At 41.5% G+C, this 17,931-nt stretch overlaps 2 protein-coding genes across 3 annotated transcripts in view; one reads left to right on the forward strand and one right to left on the reverse strand.

The window, feature by feature from the left end:
• Positions 1–17,931, forward strand: part of kalrna (kalirin RhoGEF kinase a) — a 151,153-nt gene that overhangs the window by 18,362 nt on the left and 114,860 nt on the right. The gene's annotated exons all lie outside the window — the stretch shown is intronic.
• On the reverse strand, positions 10,138–13,593 carry LOC103482291 (uncharacterized). Its single transcript, XM_017301734.2, has 2 exons — positions 11,606–13,593; positions 10,138–11,508 (listed from the first exon to the last, which is right to left on the reverse strand). The coding sequence occupies exons 1-2, from the start codon at positions 13,496–13,498 to the stop codon at positions 11,452–11,454; spliced, it is 1,950 nt and encodes a 649-aa protein (XP_017157223.2). The 5' UTR covers positions 13,499–13,593; the 3' UTR covers positions 10,138–11,451.

A 17,931-nucleotide genomic window follows, 5' to 3' on the forward strand; every position in this document is an offset into this window, starting at 1 on the left:
ATTGTAATATAGCTAAGAATGTGACTGAATATAAATCTCTCTATGAAGTGGCTCTAGTTATAGATGTAAATTAATAAGTCCTGGACTTGCGTCACTGTGGCTGGCACACAAAACTCATTTTACATTCCTGTGATAGCTCTAGAGTTACAAAGGTAATTAAGTAAAAGTTTGGCATTTCAGTTGAATTTTATTTATTTATTTATTTTTTTTTTGAGACGTTTCCATTTCCATAAGATCTCTGAAAACTAGACCCTAAAACAAAGACCTAACATGCAAGCAGATGTGCCAAAGGTTTACATTTTTCACTTTGGCTTCATCTTTGTCTTCATAAAGTCTTGGGACTGAACTACTTTTGGACCACATACATTATTTTCATTATGTTCTGATGAGCCTAGAACTCAAGGAAAGTGTCACTTTTTCTTTTAGCATAACTTTCTAAATAATAACGTCTCCATCGTCCACCCAGCTGGAATGAACAGATTGTTTTGTGTTTGCAGAAATAGAGAATAGGAAATTACTTTTTTTATGATTTTAAAATCCCACAGCTGTGCAGCAGGGCTACCGTAACTGCTCACTGTGAATGCTGTGGATTATTCAGAGTGAATGTTTCTGAGAGATGTCTGTGCATATAGATAACTGCTGAATTGAAGATGGGCTCATCTAAAGCCTCCTGCAACTGGTTAAAGAAATCAGTTATTCCATGAAGTAGATGTAATGACCCTTTAAACCTGCCAACTGTTTCTTCAAAACTGCTTTTACTCACACTGGTTACTGCTGTCTGTGTGTGTGTGTGTGGGGGGGGTGTTGGTGTGTGTAAGTGAGATGTGCTGAGTCAGCTCTCTCCAGATGGGATCTCTTCATGTATCTGGAACACAGAACGGATGATGTCATTGCCTCCAAACACAAGCTTTAATTTGATTGGTTCACCCTGAATGAGTCAGATGGTGACAATCCATTAGAAATCCATGTAGCAGTCAGCTGAAGAGATTTGTTAAATGTTAAGAGTTTCTGTTTTCTTCCGGGTTTCATGTAGTGTTTTATTCTTCAAAGGGAAAACGTGCTTTAAAAAATTATTACTGTAGTCCAGTTGTGGAACAAGATAAAGTAACAGTTTTCCTTTAATAACTTATAATTGATCACATTTTAACTCCCAAATAATATTGTCAAATATTTTGTTTAGTTCAGTTCCAGTAAACAGAATGTGTATGAACAGTGGACTTAGTGGAATCTTTGCTTCCAGTGGTTCAACCACACAGATCCAAATGCAGCTACATTCATATTACCTCTAGTAAAAGTCAAGTAAAAGAACACTTTCATGCTTTCATAAATCCTACTTTTATTAAAAACAAAAAGAACAAAAAAACTGTATTTTTCTGAATTACATGGTTTCTGTAAACCTTCAGTGTTCTTTTTCCATGAATTTTACTGTGTTATTCAACACTCAGTGTGAATGCTGCATGATTAAACAAAGGATAAGTAAAAGAATGTATTTTTACTCCTGGTGTACTGTGCTGTTTCAAGGAAAGGCTGCCATGTTGCTCCATCAGCTGTTCTGACCACCACCAGCAGACAGTGCTGGAGAAGTCTCTTGACATTCCAACCAAAGACACAACGATAGAGGCGGACATAGCTGGGATTGAACTGGCAAACGCCGTCACCACCATGGCTCAGATGGATGGAAAGGCTTTCTGAGTCGCTGGTTCTGCAGCATCTAGACGGGGAGGAGAGCAGTGTGACTGGACAGGAAGCTATGATGCCAGATAAAGACAACGCACTGAAGGACGATGACTTCCTGGACAGAGTGGAGGGAGCTCTGCTGATCCGGGTGGGCTGGGAAGTTGATATTGAGAGGATTGAGTTCCAGAGGTGGTTTGTAGGAGGTGCCAACCGAGTCAATCAGCAGACAAACGGTAGAAATCCCCAGCAATCTGATGAGGGACTTCCAGACAGGTGTGCAGTCTGCAGCAGGCCAGCAGGGGTCCACTGTGGAGGGAAGACTCACACGGACACATCATCACAAACCCTCCACGATCATTTCAGTGAGTCGACATAAGAGATGAAGTATTTAGGCTTCGTGAAAATTTATACTTCCATAAAGGAGTTTTATGTTATACACACAAAGTAGTTTGTCATTGTGAAGTGCTGTTTATGTTAAAAGATGTATGGCATACCTCAGCTTACTGTGTGAACTGTTAGCAGAACGTCCAGAGTCCTCCTTAGTTCCTCTGTGTCAGAAAGTGTTGGTGCTGTGACCTTTGTCAAGTGTTGTGAAAGTGTGTGTGAGAGTGTGTGCTACATTCCTAATTGTTTAAAAGAAGGAAAAGATTATTGTTCTTGGCGTGGAAGCACCAGTGGAAGACAGTGAGCTCTAAAGACTCCAGCTTTGGGAAGTGAGCTGAGTTCAGGGTCACTCACACACACACACTCTCACACACGCACACACACGCACACACCCCCCCCCACACACACACACACACACACCGCTGTCTCTCTCCTCTTTGCACTGCGTTGTATTTGCATTGTTTTGTTGCAGTGACTGTCCCTTAATGAGAAGGAGCCTCCCCGCAGAGTATACATCAACATGTGCTGTATGCGTGTGTGCGTGTGCGTGTGCGTGTGCGTGTGCGTGTGTGTGTGTGTGTCTTTGCCTGTACAATGCCTGGAAAGCACTGCATATGTGTGTGTGGTTTGTGTTAGAGGAGTGATGGATGTGGTTTTCCTCTGCAGGGGAAACTGGAGCCGAGACCATTAGCATGCCTCTGTGTGCGTGTGTGTGTGTGTGCGTGCGTGCACACACACACGTGTGACAGATAAACAGAGACAGAGAGAGAAGATATAATAATTCTGCTGCTTTTGTACCATTTATGCAAGTTATATGTTGACATCAACATATTTTTAATGTTCATTCAAATGTGCTACTGAGGCGCAGCGGCAGTGATGACTCTGGTGACTTTTGACCTTTAATAATAACACTATTAATAATATTAATGCATTTTATTTGCCAGCGCCTGTAAAAACACCCTAGGACACTTTACATCATAAATACACAAACTAAAACAAGACACAAAAACCACAAAATAACTGCACAGTTAAAGTGAGAAAGCTAAGTTGAACAGATGAGTTTTGAGTTGTGCTCTGAAGGTCAGAAGAGTCGATGTTACGGATGTCAGGGAGAAGAGCGCTCCAGAGTTGGGGAGCAGAGTAAGAGAAGGCTCTTTTCCCCACGGTGCTGAGAGGGACAAGAGGCACTGCACTGAGGTGGACGGAAGAGGAAGAACGAAGGGAACGTGAACGCCTGGTGATATGCATGAGATCAGACAAGGAGAGGCAAGGCTGTGGATTGCTTTGGATGTAAACAACAGGATTTTAAATTGAGTTCTGAATGTGACAGGATGCCAGTGAAGTTGTTGTAAAATTGGAGTGACGTGGTGATAATGCGAGCAGAAGACTTTTGAACCAGTTGACGTTTACAGATAGATTTATGAGGCAGACAAACCAGGAGGGAATTACCAGACTACGGTAATTCCCTCCTGGTTTTACCGGAGGGAATTACCGTAAAACCGTAGTCTGGTCTGTAGTGACCAGACTACGGACCAGGATGGAAGCAGAGTGCAGAGAGAGAACTTTAGAGCTTTAGGACATCCTGCAGTAGAGAACCAATCACATGCGCATCTCTCTGACAGCATGACTGCTGGCTGGGGTTTTTGGATAGTATGAATGAGGAAAATTTTCAGACTGTCTTTCCAGTTTTTAAAACAGTTTCAAAATGTTCCCTGTGAATGTGGTACACACATTTGCTCTTTAACTGAGCAGCTTCTTTATTCTAAAACACAGTTGGACTGGTGACTTGTCCAGAGTGGATCCCACCTCTCACCCAGCTCGAGATACTCTACTCTTGTATTGTTCACTTTTATTTTATATGTAATTCTACATACTTTTGTTTGCATTGTATGTTTTGGTGTCAAAATGGAGACTGATTTCTAACCTCCTGACTAGGAATGGGCATTTATTCTATCATCTGTCATTTATCATGATAATTCCTTCATGATAAGCATTTTGATTTATTGTTATCACAATAAATTGCAATTTATAATGTTTAAAATCCGCCAAAACTTTCTGTGTTGTAATTATTACTATTTTCTCCACAGTTTGTTCAATGAGACCATCATTGAATATTAATATGTTTGAAAATGTAATTAAATGCAGCTACTGTATGCATTATAGTTGTACAAATCAGACTTTTTAGCCCATATTGTCCACGCCTGGGCCTGTCACGATAACAAATTTTACTGAGCGATTGTCTCAAAAATTATTGTGATAAACGATAATATTGTTTGAAGACCGTTTCAAACTGATGTGTTGGTAATGACATAACAATGAATGCACATCCTGCCAAAAATGAATCCACTTTATTTTCAAAAGAACACTAAACACTGGAACTGGTGAACAAAATAAACAAAACAACAAAAAGATAAATAAAATGGACTCTCAGTCTCTGTTAAAAAAAAATGCACTTGAATGAAAACCAAACACAACATAAAATCAAAGTGGAAATAAAAACTACATCCAACCAAAAGAGTACAGATTATGAAGTTTGTATGCTATATTGCCCTTCAATAATCATTACATTTACATGGAGAAGATGGGCACATTTGACTACCTGATTCAGTAGTTCACTCCTCTGTTACACTAAGCAAATGAGGAAGGGAGGGATCAGTCCGAGGAGAGCACCGTAGTTGAGCTTTTATTCATCCATCAATAGAAAGAGAAAAAGGCAGGAATAAACGATAAAGCCGATGAATTAAAATGAGGTCGATAATTTTCATTTATCATGCGATTAATTGATTTATTGTTTATCTACTCCTGACCAGAAGATGCAACCAAAATGTGATCTTATCTGTTAATTTACATTAAAAATGCACCAAACGCTGACGAAGACAATCACTGTTATGTACAGAACATACTTAATTTGTGTTAATATAATGTACTGTACATGTGTAAGACCTGTGCTGATATCAGAATAAGAACATCTGACATTTTCTGGTCTCTTGCAGTTAGTAGATGTTTATTTTAACTGTCAGTATCAGATATGTGTGAGCTTAAATGTTGCTGCCTGAAGTCAACGTGAAATCTTAACCAGGACCTAAACATGCTATTAGATAACAGCCAAGCTAAAGTTAACAGGCCTGGATGTAAGGATGTGCATTGATCATCATCAGCCTAAACCTTATATCACTTTGAATGCATTTCACATCTAAACAGCAACATTGAGTGTGGTAACTTGGTTGTCATAGCAACATGTGAGGCGTGGCAGCCTTTTGAGGAAGCAGCTGTCACTAGAATGCAGAGAGCATCACCTGTTACCTTCTAGTGACACATGATATGAGTGTGTGGGTTTGTGGAAGGATGGTGACACATGCTGCACTCTTTCACACACACATGCACACTGCACTTCTAATTTCCATCAGACAGAATTGGATCTGATCCCGAAACAGGCCTCTGTAAACATTTTGAAATTTTGGCTGCTGCCACTCTCATCTGAGAAATGAAGCACTAATAAACTCAGCAGAGGACTTGTCACATTTGTGCTAATTTATTTGTGCTGGAAGAGATTCCTGCAGACGGTCTGAACATCCTCAGTCACCTTCCCTGCTGAGTGACGTCTCACTGCGGGAGCAGAACTTTAAGATCTCTCCTTTCCTATGCAGTTCAATCCTTCCTGTGCTGCTGTGTCGTCATCAGATGTGTGAGGGTGTGTGGGGGTGTGTGTGTGTGTGTGAGTGCGTGTATTTTAGGATGTGTGTGTGTGTGAGAGAGATAGAAAGACAGAGCAGCTTCTACCTGTGTGCATAACGGGGAAAGTAGTGCTAATAGCTCCAACAGGGCTGCATGCTGACCTGTAACATCTACATGTCTGGAAATGTTGAACATGAGCTCCCATGCACACGGCAACCTTGCTGCTGTAGTCAGCCACGAGAACAGATGGAGAAAAAATATCTCATTCATACACTGCCATCAGTGATGTCACTTCCTACTTGTAGGACCAAGCACACTGCAGTTCCTGGAGTACATCCAGTTTGAAGCATCCATTATGTCTTTGGGAACTTGTTCAGCAGATTTGCTCACTGTTTAATGCACAAAGTCTGGCGGAGTTACATTTGTCTCTTGGCTGAAACATTATTTAGTAGCTGAACATGCTGAGTCACTGTAAAAAAAGATGATGACATAAGCTGGAAATCTCCAGCGTCCACACACATCTGTACGAGCTTGTAGCATCCGTCCGTCCGTCCGGCCATCCATCATGTCCTGCATTGTTCTTTGGTCAGGATTAAAACATGAACACAACCTTAAGTGGAGAATTGGTTTTTACCCCAACAGACCCGATGAGCGACTCCGTGACTGCAGTCAAAACCCAACGTTTTCCATCCACTTTCTATTGCATCCTACCATGAATGGCCAACAACGCACCAGGATGCTTAAACTAGACAAAACAGTCCATATTTATTTATTTATTTACTTTTATCCAACAAAATACAAACACTAGAACGCAAGGAGAAAGGGAGCCAATTGGGAAGTAACAACAGAAACCAGCAAGGAGAGACTGAAAGAGAGGAGCTTTACGTCAGAATACCGGGTTCTGACATAAATCACATTTAAAAACCGGATAGAGGAACACAGTCACTGAACATAGGACTGAACGTGAAACATAGGATCATGTTTGTTGTTGGTGGTGATTTAAATATCAACTGAATAAATACAAACGAGCATAAATGTACAGAGGATAACATTAACATTATATCCAGTCCACTGTGACACATTGCTTTACAACATTGTTTTAAAATAATTTGTAAAGCAGATTAGTACGTTGATTACTACTGAATGACACCAGCAGTATTCGCATTGTATAACTGTTACAGCAGAAAAAACACACAGTAAAGGACTTTATCTACAGCTTTAAATCAGAGCTGATGTAAATACCACCACATGTTATTAAGGAACACATGGATTTTGCTTGGTTGTGGGTCCACAGTGAGTTGTGACCCTTCTCCCTCTGCTCAGGCCGTGGTATCAACCTGCTCTGTGTGCGTGTTCACTTTGGAAACTTTACTGTTTTGGCCATGTGCTGCTTTAATCTCTGTTTTGCTGCCATGCAAACAGCTGTGTGTGCGTGTACACGCGTGTGTCCGTGTGTGTGTGGGTTGAGCATCTGCGATGAGGAAAACAGAAGCCTCGATCAAAGGTGGTTGTGAGTGAGAGGCAACAGGAGGACCGACTGCAACAAACGAAGCAACAAATCATGTTGCTGAGTTGTTCTCTGGTGGTCTGCTCCTTACTCCTCAGACTGCTTGGTGCTCCTTTAAATGAGTACATCACAGATTTCAGTGACAGTGTCCTCTCTGCAATGTTTTCATATGTATCAACATCAAATCCAGTAAAGCCCTGTCTGAGGATGGAGTCATGCATTATGTTTTGTGACTACTCTGTTTTGCAGGAGGTCTGAATTCCTTCATCTTTGCATGTTAGATAAGATCCATCTCCTTTTAGGGTTAGAACATGACAAGTTAGTTTTAAATTAACCAACTAACGCTAATTTTCTCTAGCATCCTTGGACAGACCTCGCGTTGCGTTGTGACTGATGTGTACTCAAGTGCTTACCAGAATTTTTGCATGTTTGAAGACTTTTTTCAGCTGCAGAGTGACTAGTCAGAATCAATCTCTCCAAATGAATGGATGTCATAGAACATTTGGAACTTGTTAGAACCACTAACACTTAGTGTTAGCATGTAAAGACTAAAAGAAATATGCTATTTTCTAAGTGTGCCATTACTTTTCCAGATAAACTGTCAATGCAGTAACCTGTTGCTGAGCAGGGGAATTTTTCAGTTTTTATGGCTGTGTGGATCTGTTGTTGTAGAACTTAACTGAAATGGATAATATCCAGATGTATTTATTTTTTCAAATATTGATTACAGTAGCATACAGTGGGTAAGCTGCACAAATGAGAGGTTTTTCTCTCTATAAGTGAAACTAATGCGTTGTTGTCTCTGTGTGTTTGTTGTGGAGATTAAAATAAGTTATATACATTAATACATTATGAGAATAATGCATGAAACCAACATGAAACCATGAAGTTTTGATGATTCTAGTTTGTACATGTTTTTTTTGTTTTTTTAATGTTTTTTAAAAAAGTGAGATAAAAAGCATTAGCATTCTCTGAACACTTCATTCAGTGACCTGTTCATCCGTCATCCACATACAGTACATGACAACAAGACTTGTTCTGGTTTACACCCAGTCCAGTTCACATTATACTTATTTGCATTCTCACATTAAGTTCCTGTAAATACTATCTATGTTTATGTGTGTGAGTGTGCATGCGTGTGTGTGTGCACATTCCTTTCTGCAGGTGCTTGCGCTGTCAGTTGGAAGCATTTACATATTTGCTACTATCTCAATTAGACAGAACAGCCAGCAGAAAAACTGTAACTACACAGGAGCTGAAGGACCCAGAACTTCAGAATTTTTCTGTGACAAGTTATGTTAGTTGGGACATGCCATTAGCATTACATAGGGAAGAGCTTTAAACTGCTAATGCCTTTTGCTGCTAATGCTGCTAATTTATACTTTTTGCTATCTTTTAAACTTTTTTCAAGTTTAAAAAAAGTTTAAAAAATAAAATCTGTTGTTGTTACAGGTCTTACTGTTTTCTGTCAAACTCTTCTGGAGTACAGACACATGGCAGGGTGTCAAATTACGCAGTTAAAATTCTGACCCGGGAGTGAACTAACAAAGGCGATCGATTACCTGGTGTCTTGAAAAGTCAGTCTCTCCCGTGTCACGTGATACCGGACATGTCCGGTCAACAACTAAATCTGTTTACGAAGTGTGTTTTATAAAACTACGACATGTCCTAGACCTTTAAATCTCGTCAACTGTTTTTAAATAGCTATAAAACCATAACATTTAGTGCAAAACTTGTATATGGGATTGTTTTCGAAGGATTAAAGACTACTCTTGTGGACAAGCAAAAAAAAAAAATCACGTGTAGAGGTTGTTTATGTGTACAGCCGCAAAACACGTGATTAGTGATGTGATTAGTGATCCCATGGGTAGGATCATCAGGTGCCTAACAGTCATGCTTTTGGACTTTGGGAGGAAGCCGGAGTATCCGGAGAGAACCCACACATGCATGGGGAGAACATGCAAACTCCATGCAGTTACTATAAAGTCCTGGAGGTCGGGCAGGAGACCGACATGACTCGCTACCAAGCCCTGCAGGTCAGACCGGAGACCGACGAGACTTACTACAAAGCCCTGGAGGTTAGCCGAGAGACCAACGGGACTAGCTATGAAGCGCTGGAGGTCGGGCAGGAGACTGACAGGACTCGCTATGAAGCCCTGGAGAAGAGTAGTGCATATTGCGTTTTCAAAAGTGTAGTGGAGAAGTCTCCGACCACACGTCTGAATACAGGTTGCTGCTTCTGTGGCTGTGGCTGGTCTGAAACAGCCACAAAACACAAGATTAGTTATATGATTAGTGATCCCATGGGTAGGATCATCAGGTGCCTAACCGTCATGCTTTTGGACTTTGGGAGGAAGCCGGAGTACCCGGAGAGAACCCACACATGCATGGGGAGAACATGCAAACTCCATGCAGTTACTATGAAGCCTTGGAGGTCGGGCAGGAGACCGACAGGACTCGCTACCAAGCCCTGGAGAAGTGTATTGCATATTGCATTTTCAAAAGTGTAGTGGAGAAGACTCCGACCACACGTCTGAATACAGGCTGCTGCTTCTATGACTGTGGCCGGTCTGAAACAGCCACAAAACACAAGATTAGTTATATGATTAGTGATCCCATGGGTAGGATCATCAGGTGCCTAACCGTCATGCTTTTGGACTTTGGGAGGAAGCCGGAGTACCCGGAGAGAACCCACACATGCATGGGGAGAACATGCAAACTCAATGCAGTTACTATAAAGTCCTGGAGGTCGGGCAGGAGACCGACATGACTCGCTACCAAGCCCTGCAGGTCAGACCGGAGACCGACGAGACTTACTACAAAGCCCTGGAGGTTAGCCGAGAGACCAACGGGACTAGCTATGAAGCGCTGGAGGTCGGGCAGGAGACTGACAGGACTCGCTATGAAGCCCTGGAGAAGAGTAGTGCATATTGCGTTTTCAAAAGTGTAGTGGAGAAGTCTCCGACCACACGTCTGAATACAGGTTGCTGCTTCTGTGGCTGTGGCTGGTCTGAAACAGCCACAAAACACAAGATTAGTTATATGATTAGTGATCCCATGGGTAGGATCATCAGGTGCCTAACCGTCATGCTTTTGGACTTTGGGAGGAAGCCGGAGTACCCGGAGAGAACCCACACATGCATGGGGAGAACATGCAAACTCAATGCAGTTACTATAAAGTCCTGGAGGTCGGGCAGGAGACCGACATGACTCGCTACCAAGCCCTGCAGGTCAGACCGGAGACCGACGAGACTTACTACAAAGCCCTGGAGGTTAGCCGAGAGACCAACGGGACTAGCTATGAAGCCCTGGAGGTCGGGCAGGAGACTGACAGGACTCGCTATGAAGCCCTGGAGAAGAGTAGTGCATATTGCGTTTTCAAAAGTGTAGTGGAGAAGTCTCCGACCACACGTCTGAATACAGGTTGCTGCTTCTGTGGCTGTGGCTGGTCTGAAACAGCCACAAAACACAAGATTAGTTATATGATTAGTGATCCCATGGGTAGGATCATCAGGTGCCTAACCGTCATGCTTTTGGACTTTGGGAGGAAGCCGGAGTACCCGGAGAGAACCCACACATGCATGGGGAGAACATGCAAACTCAATGCAGTTACTATAAAGTCCTGGAGGTCGGGCAGGAGACCGACATGACTCGCTACCAAGCCCTGCAGGTCAGACCGGAGACCGACGAGACTTACTACAAAGCCCTGGAGGTTAGCCGAGAGACCAACGGGACTAGCTATGAAGCGCTGGAGAAGAGTAGTGCATATTGCGTTTTCAAAAGTGTAGTGGAGAAGTCTCCGACCACACGTCTGAATACAGGTTGCTGCTTCTGTGGCTGTGGCTGGTCTGAAACAGCCGCAAAACACATGATTAGTGATGTGATTAGTGATCCATGGGTAGGATCGCCAGGTGCTTAACAGTCATGCTTTTGGACTTTGGGAGAAAGCCGGAGTACCCGGAGAGAACCCACACATGCATGGGGAGAACATGCAAACTCCATGGAGTTACTATGAAGCCCTGGAGGTCGGGCAGGAGACTGACAGGACTCGCTATGTAGCCCTGGAGAAGTGTAGTGCATATTGTGTTTTCAAAAGTGTAGTGGAGAAGTCTCCGACCACACGTCTGAATACAGGTAACTGTGGCTAGTCTGAAACAGACTGGCTGTCTTTGTGATGGCTAGACAAGACTTACCTTTAAATCTGGCTGCTATTTCTGCTGCCTCTCTGTGTCCCTCAGCCTTTTCTTCAACTGTTCCACTTCAAGCTGCAGGTTTTTATATACATGCTCAAAGTTAATGCTCTAAGGTGGTGTTTATTTCCTATAGGTAAGTGCTTTACTGCTCCAAAATGATGCTTCTTACCTTCAGGGCAGTGTTCTCCTGCTCAAGGGCAGTGTTGTCGTGCTCCAGGGCAGTGTTTATCTGCTCCAAAACTGTGCTTCTCTGCTGCAGATTGTTCATTTCCTTCTCTAGTGCAGTATTTTCCTGCTCAATGGCAGTGTTTACCTGCTCCAAAATTATGCTTTTCTGCTCCAGACCGGTCTTTTCCTTTTTTAGGGCAGTGTTTTCCTGCTCCAGGGCAGTGTTTATCTGCTCCAAAACGGTAATTTTCTGATGCAGATCAGTCTTTTCCTTTTCTAGGGCAGTGTTTTCCTGCTCCAGGGCAGTGTTTACCTGCTCCAGGGCAGTTTTTATCTGCTCCAAAACTGTGCTTCTCTGTTGCAGATCGGTCTTTTCCTCCTCTAGGGCAGTGTTTTCTTCCTCCAGGGCAGTGTTTATCTGCTCCAAAACTTTGCTTCTCTGCTCCAGATCTATCTTTTCCTTCTCTATGGCAGTGTTTTTCTGATCCAGGACAGTGTATATCTGCTCCAAAACGATGCATTTCTCCTCCAGTTCTGTCTTTTCCTTCTCTAGGGCAGTGTTTTCCTGCTCCAGGGCAGTGTTTTCCTGCTCCAGGGCAGTGTTTACCTGCTCCAGGGCAGTTTTTATCTGCTCCAAAACTGTGCTTCTCTGCTGCAGATCTATCTTTTCCTTCTCTATGGCAGTGTTTTCCTGATCCAGGACAGTGTATATCTGCTCCAAAACGATGCATTTCTCCTCCAGTTCTGTCTTTTCCTTCTCTAGGGCAGTGTTTTCCTGCTCCAGGGCAGTGTTTTCCTGCTCCAGGGCAGTGTTTACCTGCTCCAGGGCAGTTTTTATCTGCTCCAAAACTGTGCTTCTCTGTTGCAGATCGGTCTTTTCCTCCTCTAGGGCAGTGTTTTCCTGCTCTAGGGCAGTGTTTACCTGCTCCAGGGCAGTTTTTATCTGCTCCAAAACTGTGCTTCTCTGCTGCAGATCAGCCTTTTCCTCCTCTAAGGCAGTGTTTTCCTGCTCCAGGGCAGTGTTTACCTGCTCCAGGGCAGTGTTTATCTGCTCCAAAACTTTGTTTCTCTGCACCAGATCTGTCCTTTCCTTCTCTAGGGCAGTGTTTTCCTGATCGAGGGCAGTGTATATCTGCTCCAAAACTATGCTTTTCTCCTCCAGATAGGTCTTTTCCTCCTCTAAGGCAGTGTTTTCCTGCTCCAGGGCAGTGTTTACCTGCTCCAGGGCAGTGTTTATCTGCTCCAAAACTTTGTTTCTCTGCATCAGATCTGTCCTTTCCTTCTCTAGGGCAGTGTTTTCCTGATCGAGGGCAGTGTATATTTGCTCTAAAACTATGCTTTTCTCCTCCAGATAGGTCTTTTCCTTCTCTAGGGCAGTGTTTTCCTGCTCCACGACAGCGTTTTCCTGCTCCAGGGCAGTGTTTACCTGCTCCAGGGCAGTTTTTATCTGCTCCAAAGCTGTGCTTCTCTGCTGCAGATCGGTCTTTTCCTCCTCTAGGGCAGTGTTTTCCTGCACCAGGGCAGTGTTTTCCTGCTCCAGGGCAGTGTTTATCTGCTCCAAAACTTTGCTTCTCTGCTCCAGATCGGTCTTTTCCTTCTCTAGGGCAGTGATTTTCTGCTCCAAAACTGTGCTACTCTGCTCTAGATCGGTCTTTTCCTTCTCTAGAGCAGTGTTTTCCTGCTCCAGGGCAGTGTTAATCTGCTCCAAGATGGCGCTTTTCTTCTCCAGAGCGGTCTTCTCCTTCTCTAGCTCTATATTCCTAATTTGAATCATATTCATGTTCTCCTCATTTTCTGTAGTCAGAGTCTGTCTGTTAGTAGACAACATGCTGACTTTTTTTAACATGTCAAAGAACTTCTTTGCTAGAAACGACACTATACTGAGTTGACTCATTTTGTATCCTGTATGTGTAGATAAATCCAAACACTTGTTAGGTTGACGATTCTTCTGCTTACTGTGTGACTTCTGCAGTGGCAATGACCGTAGAATTTAAGACTGCAGCCTTGTGACATCAGTGCATCACTCTTTGTGACATCAATTTGCATGATGTCACAAATTGATGTCACTACCTCAACAGAACTAGAAAACTGCTGAAGTTTGAATAAAAACAAACTTTACGGCTGAATGCAACTTGGCTTAGCTTATGGCCATTTCAGAGAGTTCATCTGGTAATATATTACCAAGGCTGTAATCTGCACTTGGGAGTCAGCGGCTCTTGAGGATAATGGCCTGGCACAGAAGGGTGCGAGGACCAACTCTCTTAAAAAAGATATGTTAAAAAATAACCCAAAAATGTATTACCTTTAATGCACATTTTGTGTTCATTTTAACACACAATGTGTTAAAATGTACATAACATTATAACACACTGTATGTGTTAAATATTTCAACACATTTTTGTGTTGGTCAGGCACAGATTATGTTTTCTTTTCAACAATTTCTGGTTTTGTACTAATTTATGCTTATGCTAATTTATGCTATTTTCCTATCTTTCACTTTTCAACTATTTCATGTTTTATACTAATTTCTGCTTTTGCTAATCTATACTATATGTTTTGCTATGTGTTACTATTGTACTTTTTAAAATATTTTAGAAATGCGACGATTTCTTCAAGTTGCCATTCGTCCCCGCAATAGCTGTTGATTGCAGTAAACCAATATTGTCAAATTTAAGCTTTCATTTGAATAGATGTATGTGTGTGTGTGTGTGTGTGTGTGTGTGTGTGTGTGTGTGTGTGGGTGGATGGATGGATGGATGGATGGATGGATGGATAGATAGATAGATAGATAGATAGATAGATAGATAGATAGATAGATAGATAGATAGATAGATAGATAGATAGATAGATAGATAGATAGATAGATAGATAGATAGATAGATAGATAGATAGATAGATAGATAGATAGATAGATAGATAGATAGATAGATAGATAGATAGATAGATAGATAGATAGATAGATAGATAGATAGATAGATAGATAGATAGATAGATAGATAGATAGATAGATAGATAGATAGATAGATAGATAGATAGATAGATAGATAGATAGATAGATAGATAGATAGATAGATAGATAGATAGATAGATAGATAGATAGATCCTACAAAGGTTAGCTCCAGCACCAGGGTCTTTCTTCTGTGATTAACAATTTGTTTGCTTAATGTGATTTCTCCTGCTCAATTTCATTTCTGCTTGTGTTTCTGATTTCTTTATGCCCCTTCCACTTTCTAGGATTTTTTGTGCTTTCTTTTCTACTTCTTATGCTTTATTCAGATCTTTTTTTCTAATTTCTGTTTCTTCTAATTTATAATTTTTACTTTTCTTCTCTTTCTATTATTTCAGCTTTTATATCATTATTTTATTATTATTTTATATTATACTACTACATTCCTTGACAAACACAGTGTTCAACTCTGCATGTTGTGTTTAGTTATATAATATATATGATATTTGCTCTAAAAACTAGACAAAAATACACTAATGCATGAAGCGTACATTGTACATTGAACACATATATTGAACACTGCATAAATCATTAGAAATTCGAGGGCTACAGCTAACTCAGCAGCGCTTCGCTTTCACAGACGGTGGGGACTGAACGGCTCTTTACTTAGAAAATAGGACTGGAGTTTCACAGTGAGCCGTTCTTTGTTCTTGTAATGCTTTGCATACACTGCAGTAGCTATCATTATTTTATTTAATCATATACATTAATGTGAGTGAGAACCACACGTGCGAAGCTTATAGTCGTTCGTCCCGAACAGAATTTCAGTTTGTATCAGGTTCAGGCTTTGTACTTTAGCGGTGAAACAGGTCAGTCATAGCATTATGGTGTTGGACCTGGCAAATGCTCCTTTGGTGGTGAAAACTTGACTGAAGCATGACGCTTCAGTCAAGTTTTAATAAATTTGACTGATCAAAACTTAAGTGTCAAAAGTTTACAGGAGGAAAAAGTTCATAGTATTTGGTAGAATAACCTTTTTAACACCATAAATTTGGTTAAATGTTTAAAGTTTCCTTCCACAAGCTTTTCACAACTGTCTTGAATTTTGGCCCATTCCTCCTGATAGAACTAATGTGGTTAACTGGTTAACTGGTCAGTTTGTTGCCCAACTTGCTCACACGCACCGTTGTAGCTCTGCCCACTATTTCTCTACCAGACTCCAATTGGGGCTTTTCTATGGCTGCTCAGAAACATTGACTTTGTTATCCTTAAGCCACCTTGTAACCTTTGGCTTATCGGGTCATTGCCTACCTGCAAGGTCCATTTAACATCATGGCTGATGACTTCATATGAGGAGTTTCCAAGTAATGTTCTTTCTTCTTCAGACCATCTTCATGAGACCACTTCTTTTCTGTGAAGTGAATCAGTCCCCCTATGCATCAAACTTACCTGCAGCATGATGCAGCGACCCCCATACCTAACAGCAGGGAAAGTGTTCTCAGGCTCAGCCCATGTTTGTGCAGGACTATCTTTATATGGTAACCAGTAACAGACATACGTGAGTGTTCTGAGCAGCGCAAACATCCAGATAAAACTGACCTTCCTTAGCATTAGTAGCTAAGGAGCAACAGCTAGCTTAAGGAAACAACTGTTTGTTTTGTCTCTGTCAACGTGCTGTGAGGCCTTTGTTGCTTAAAGTCCAACATACATCTTCATTTAACCGTTGGCTGAAATATCAACACCTTACTTTCGCTGCCTTTTACTTGTATCCAGGGCAACGCACCTGGATACAAGACAATACACTGGATGCACAAACTACTGGAATTTTTATTGCAGGGTCACCTAATGCAGTGATTTAAACTGTGATTTAATTTTAAAACTGGAAGGCGAATCACAAAAATACTACGCTATACAGCCAATCATTGAAACTAGTAACAATTCCATCTTTTTTATTCTTAAAGATGGCTTACAAAGCTGTAGGAAAAGGAGGAAAAGTAAACTAATCCGTCTCAGCCATTGTACAGAACTGCTATAGAATCCGTCCTTGGAATCCCTCCAGTTGCTTTGACAGATCGTAAACATGTTCTGGTTCCTCATGACCTTTTGTTATTAAATGGCTGACCCTTAACTCAGTGCATGTGTATGATTAAGTGTATTATTAAAGCAGAGATGCTTTTTTTTAGTCTATTAACCGATACGGAAGCCTTTTTCCATTTCACTGGGTCAAAGTGATCCCAGTCCACTGAAGTGTTATATGGATGAAATGATAAAGTAAGACTGAGACGATATATCAGCTTTACTGTCTGGAGCTTAAATCTACAAGCAGCTCTTGGCATGTTTTTGTCTTTGATTTAATATGTCTTTCCTCTGCCTCTGACATCTGTTTCACTCGCAGAACAATAGGAAAGCTCTTTTTTTTTTTTTTTTTACTTATTTGGTCACATGGTGACTGGATTCCACATGAATCATATTTTAATATCACTGTGGGGAATTCATGTCATCCTGCTCTGCTAGCTCTCAGCTTTAAATGGCAGTCGGGGGGTTACTTCTGAAATAACCAGGAGAAATGAGAAGTCTCTTTTCTTATCTCATGATCAGATGTATTTCATATCTACACTCCAGGTTTCAGAGATCTGTGTGTTTGTGAAGCTCGTCAAGCCAACCTTTCAACGCCGAGTCATTATCACAGTTCAAAAGAAACCTGAAATGTGAGTGTTAGCCCAGAAAAGTGACTAACAGCTTCCTGTATGCTTCTCTGTTTGTAAGAATGCATGTGTGTGTGTGTACGTGTGCAAATGACAGAAGCTGTTTACACATGCCCAGACACACATGCATGGACACACACAGTGGACCCTTTTTTTGATTTGTTTTCCTCCTTTAGTTTAAGGGCCCAACGTGTTTTGCAGTGATACTTATCCTGCTTTGATTGTGACAGAACGTACGTCGTTCAGCTGTCAGCCAGGTCTGCACCCTGGAGGTCTGGTGTGTGGGTCCATACTGGTCAGATACTTCTGTATAACAGCTAATTATGTGTTCAGCTGGAATGATAATTTAGCATAGAGCTACTAAGATTCTTGAGAGCAAAAATTTGGTGCACAAGTTTATATTAATTGAAATGATCCCTTTTCACTACAGGGTCAAAACAACACATACAGTTCCAGTTATTCAAATTCATTCACCCAGATGTTTTAACATATAATGCTGAATGTTCTAAAAATAGTTTTATGCAAACTGAGGCCTATGAACCCATGTTGACCACAGCTGGGGAATTCTCTTAATATACGGAACATTTGGTAAACAGTCTGTACTTGTATCAAGTCCAGAGAACCCCAAATGCTCCACACTGCGTTCAGCCATTCATCCATTCACATTCACACAAC

Source organism: Poecilia reticulata, chromosome 2 (genome assembly GCF_904066995.2).
Source record: "Poecilia reticulata chromosome 2, P_reticulata-male-v2, whole genome shotgun sequence".
Classification (NCBI taxonomy): domain Eukaryota; kingdom Metazoa; phylum Chordata; class Actinopteri; order Cyprinodontiformes; family Poeciliidae; genus Poecilia; species Poecilia reticulata.

Excerpts from the sequence above, each read along its gene's own strand:
- LOC103482291 (XM_017301734.2), bottom strand. The coding sequence starts at position 13,498 with ATGAGTCAACTCAGTATAGTGTCGTTTCTAGCAAAGAAGTTCTTTGAC. Across the intron at positions 11,509-11,605 it reads AGGAGAACACTGCCCTGAAG|CTTGAAGTGGAACAGTTGAA; the intron begins GTAAGAAGCATC and ends AAAAACCTGCAG.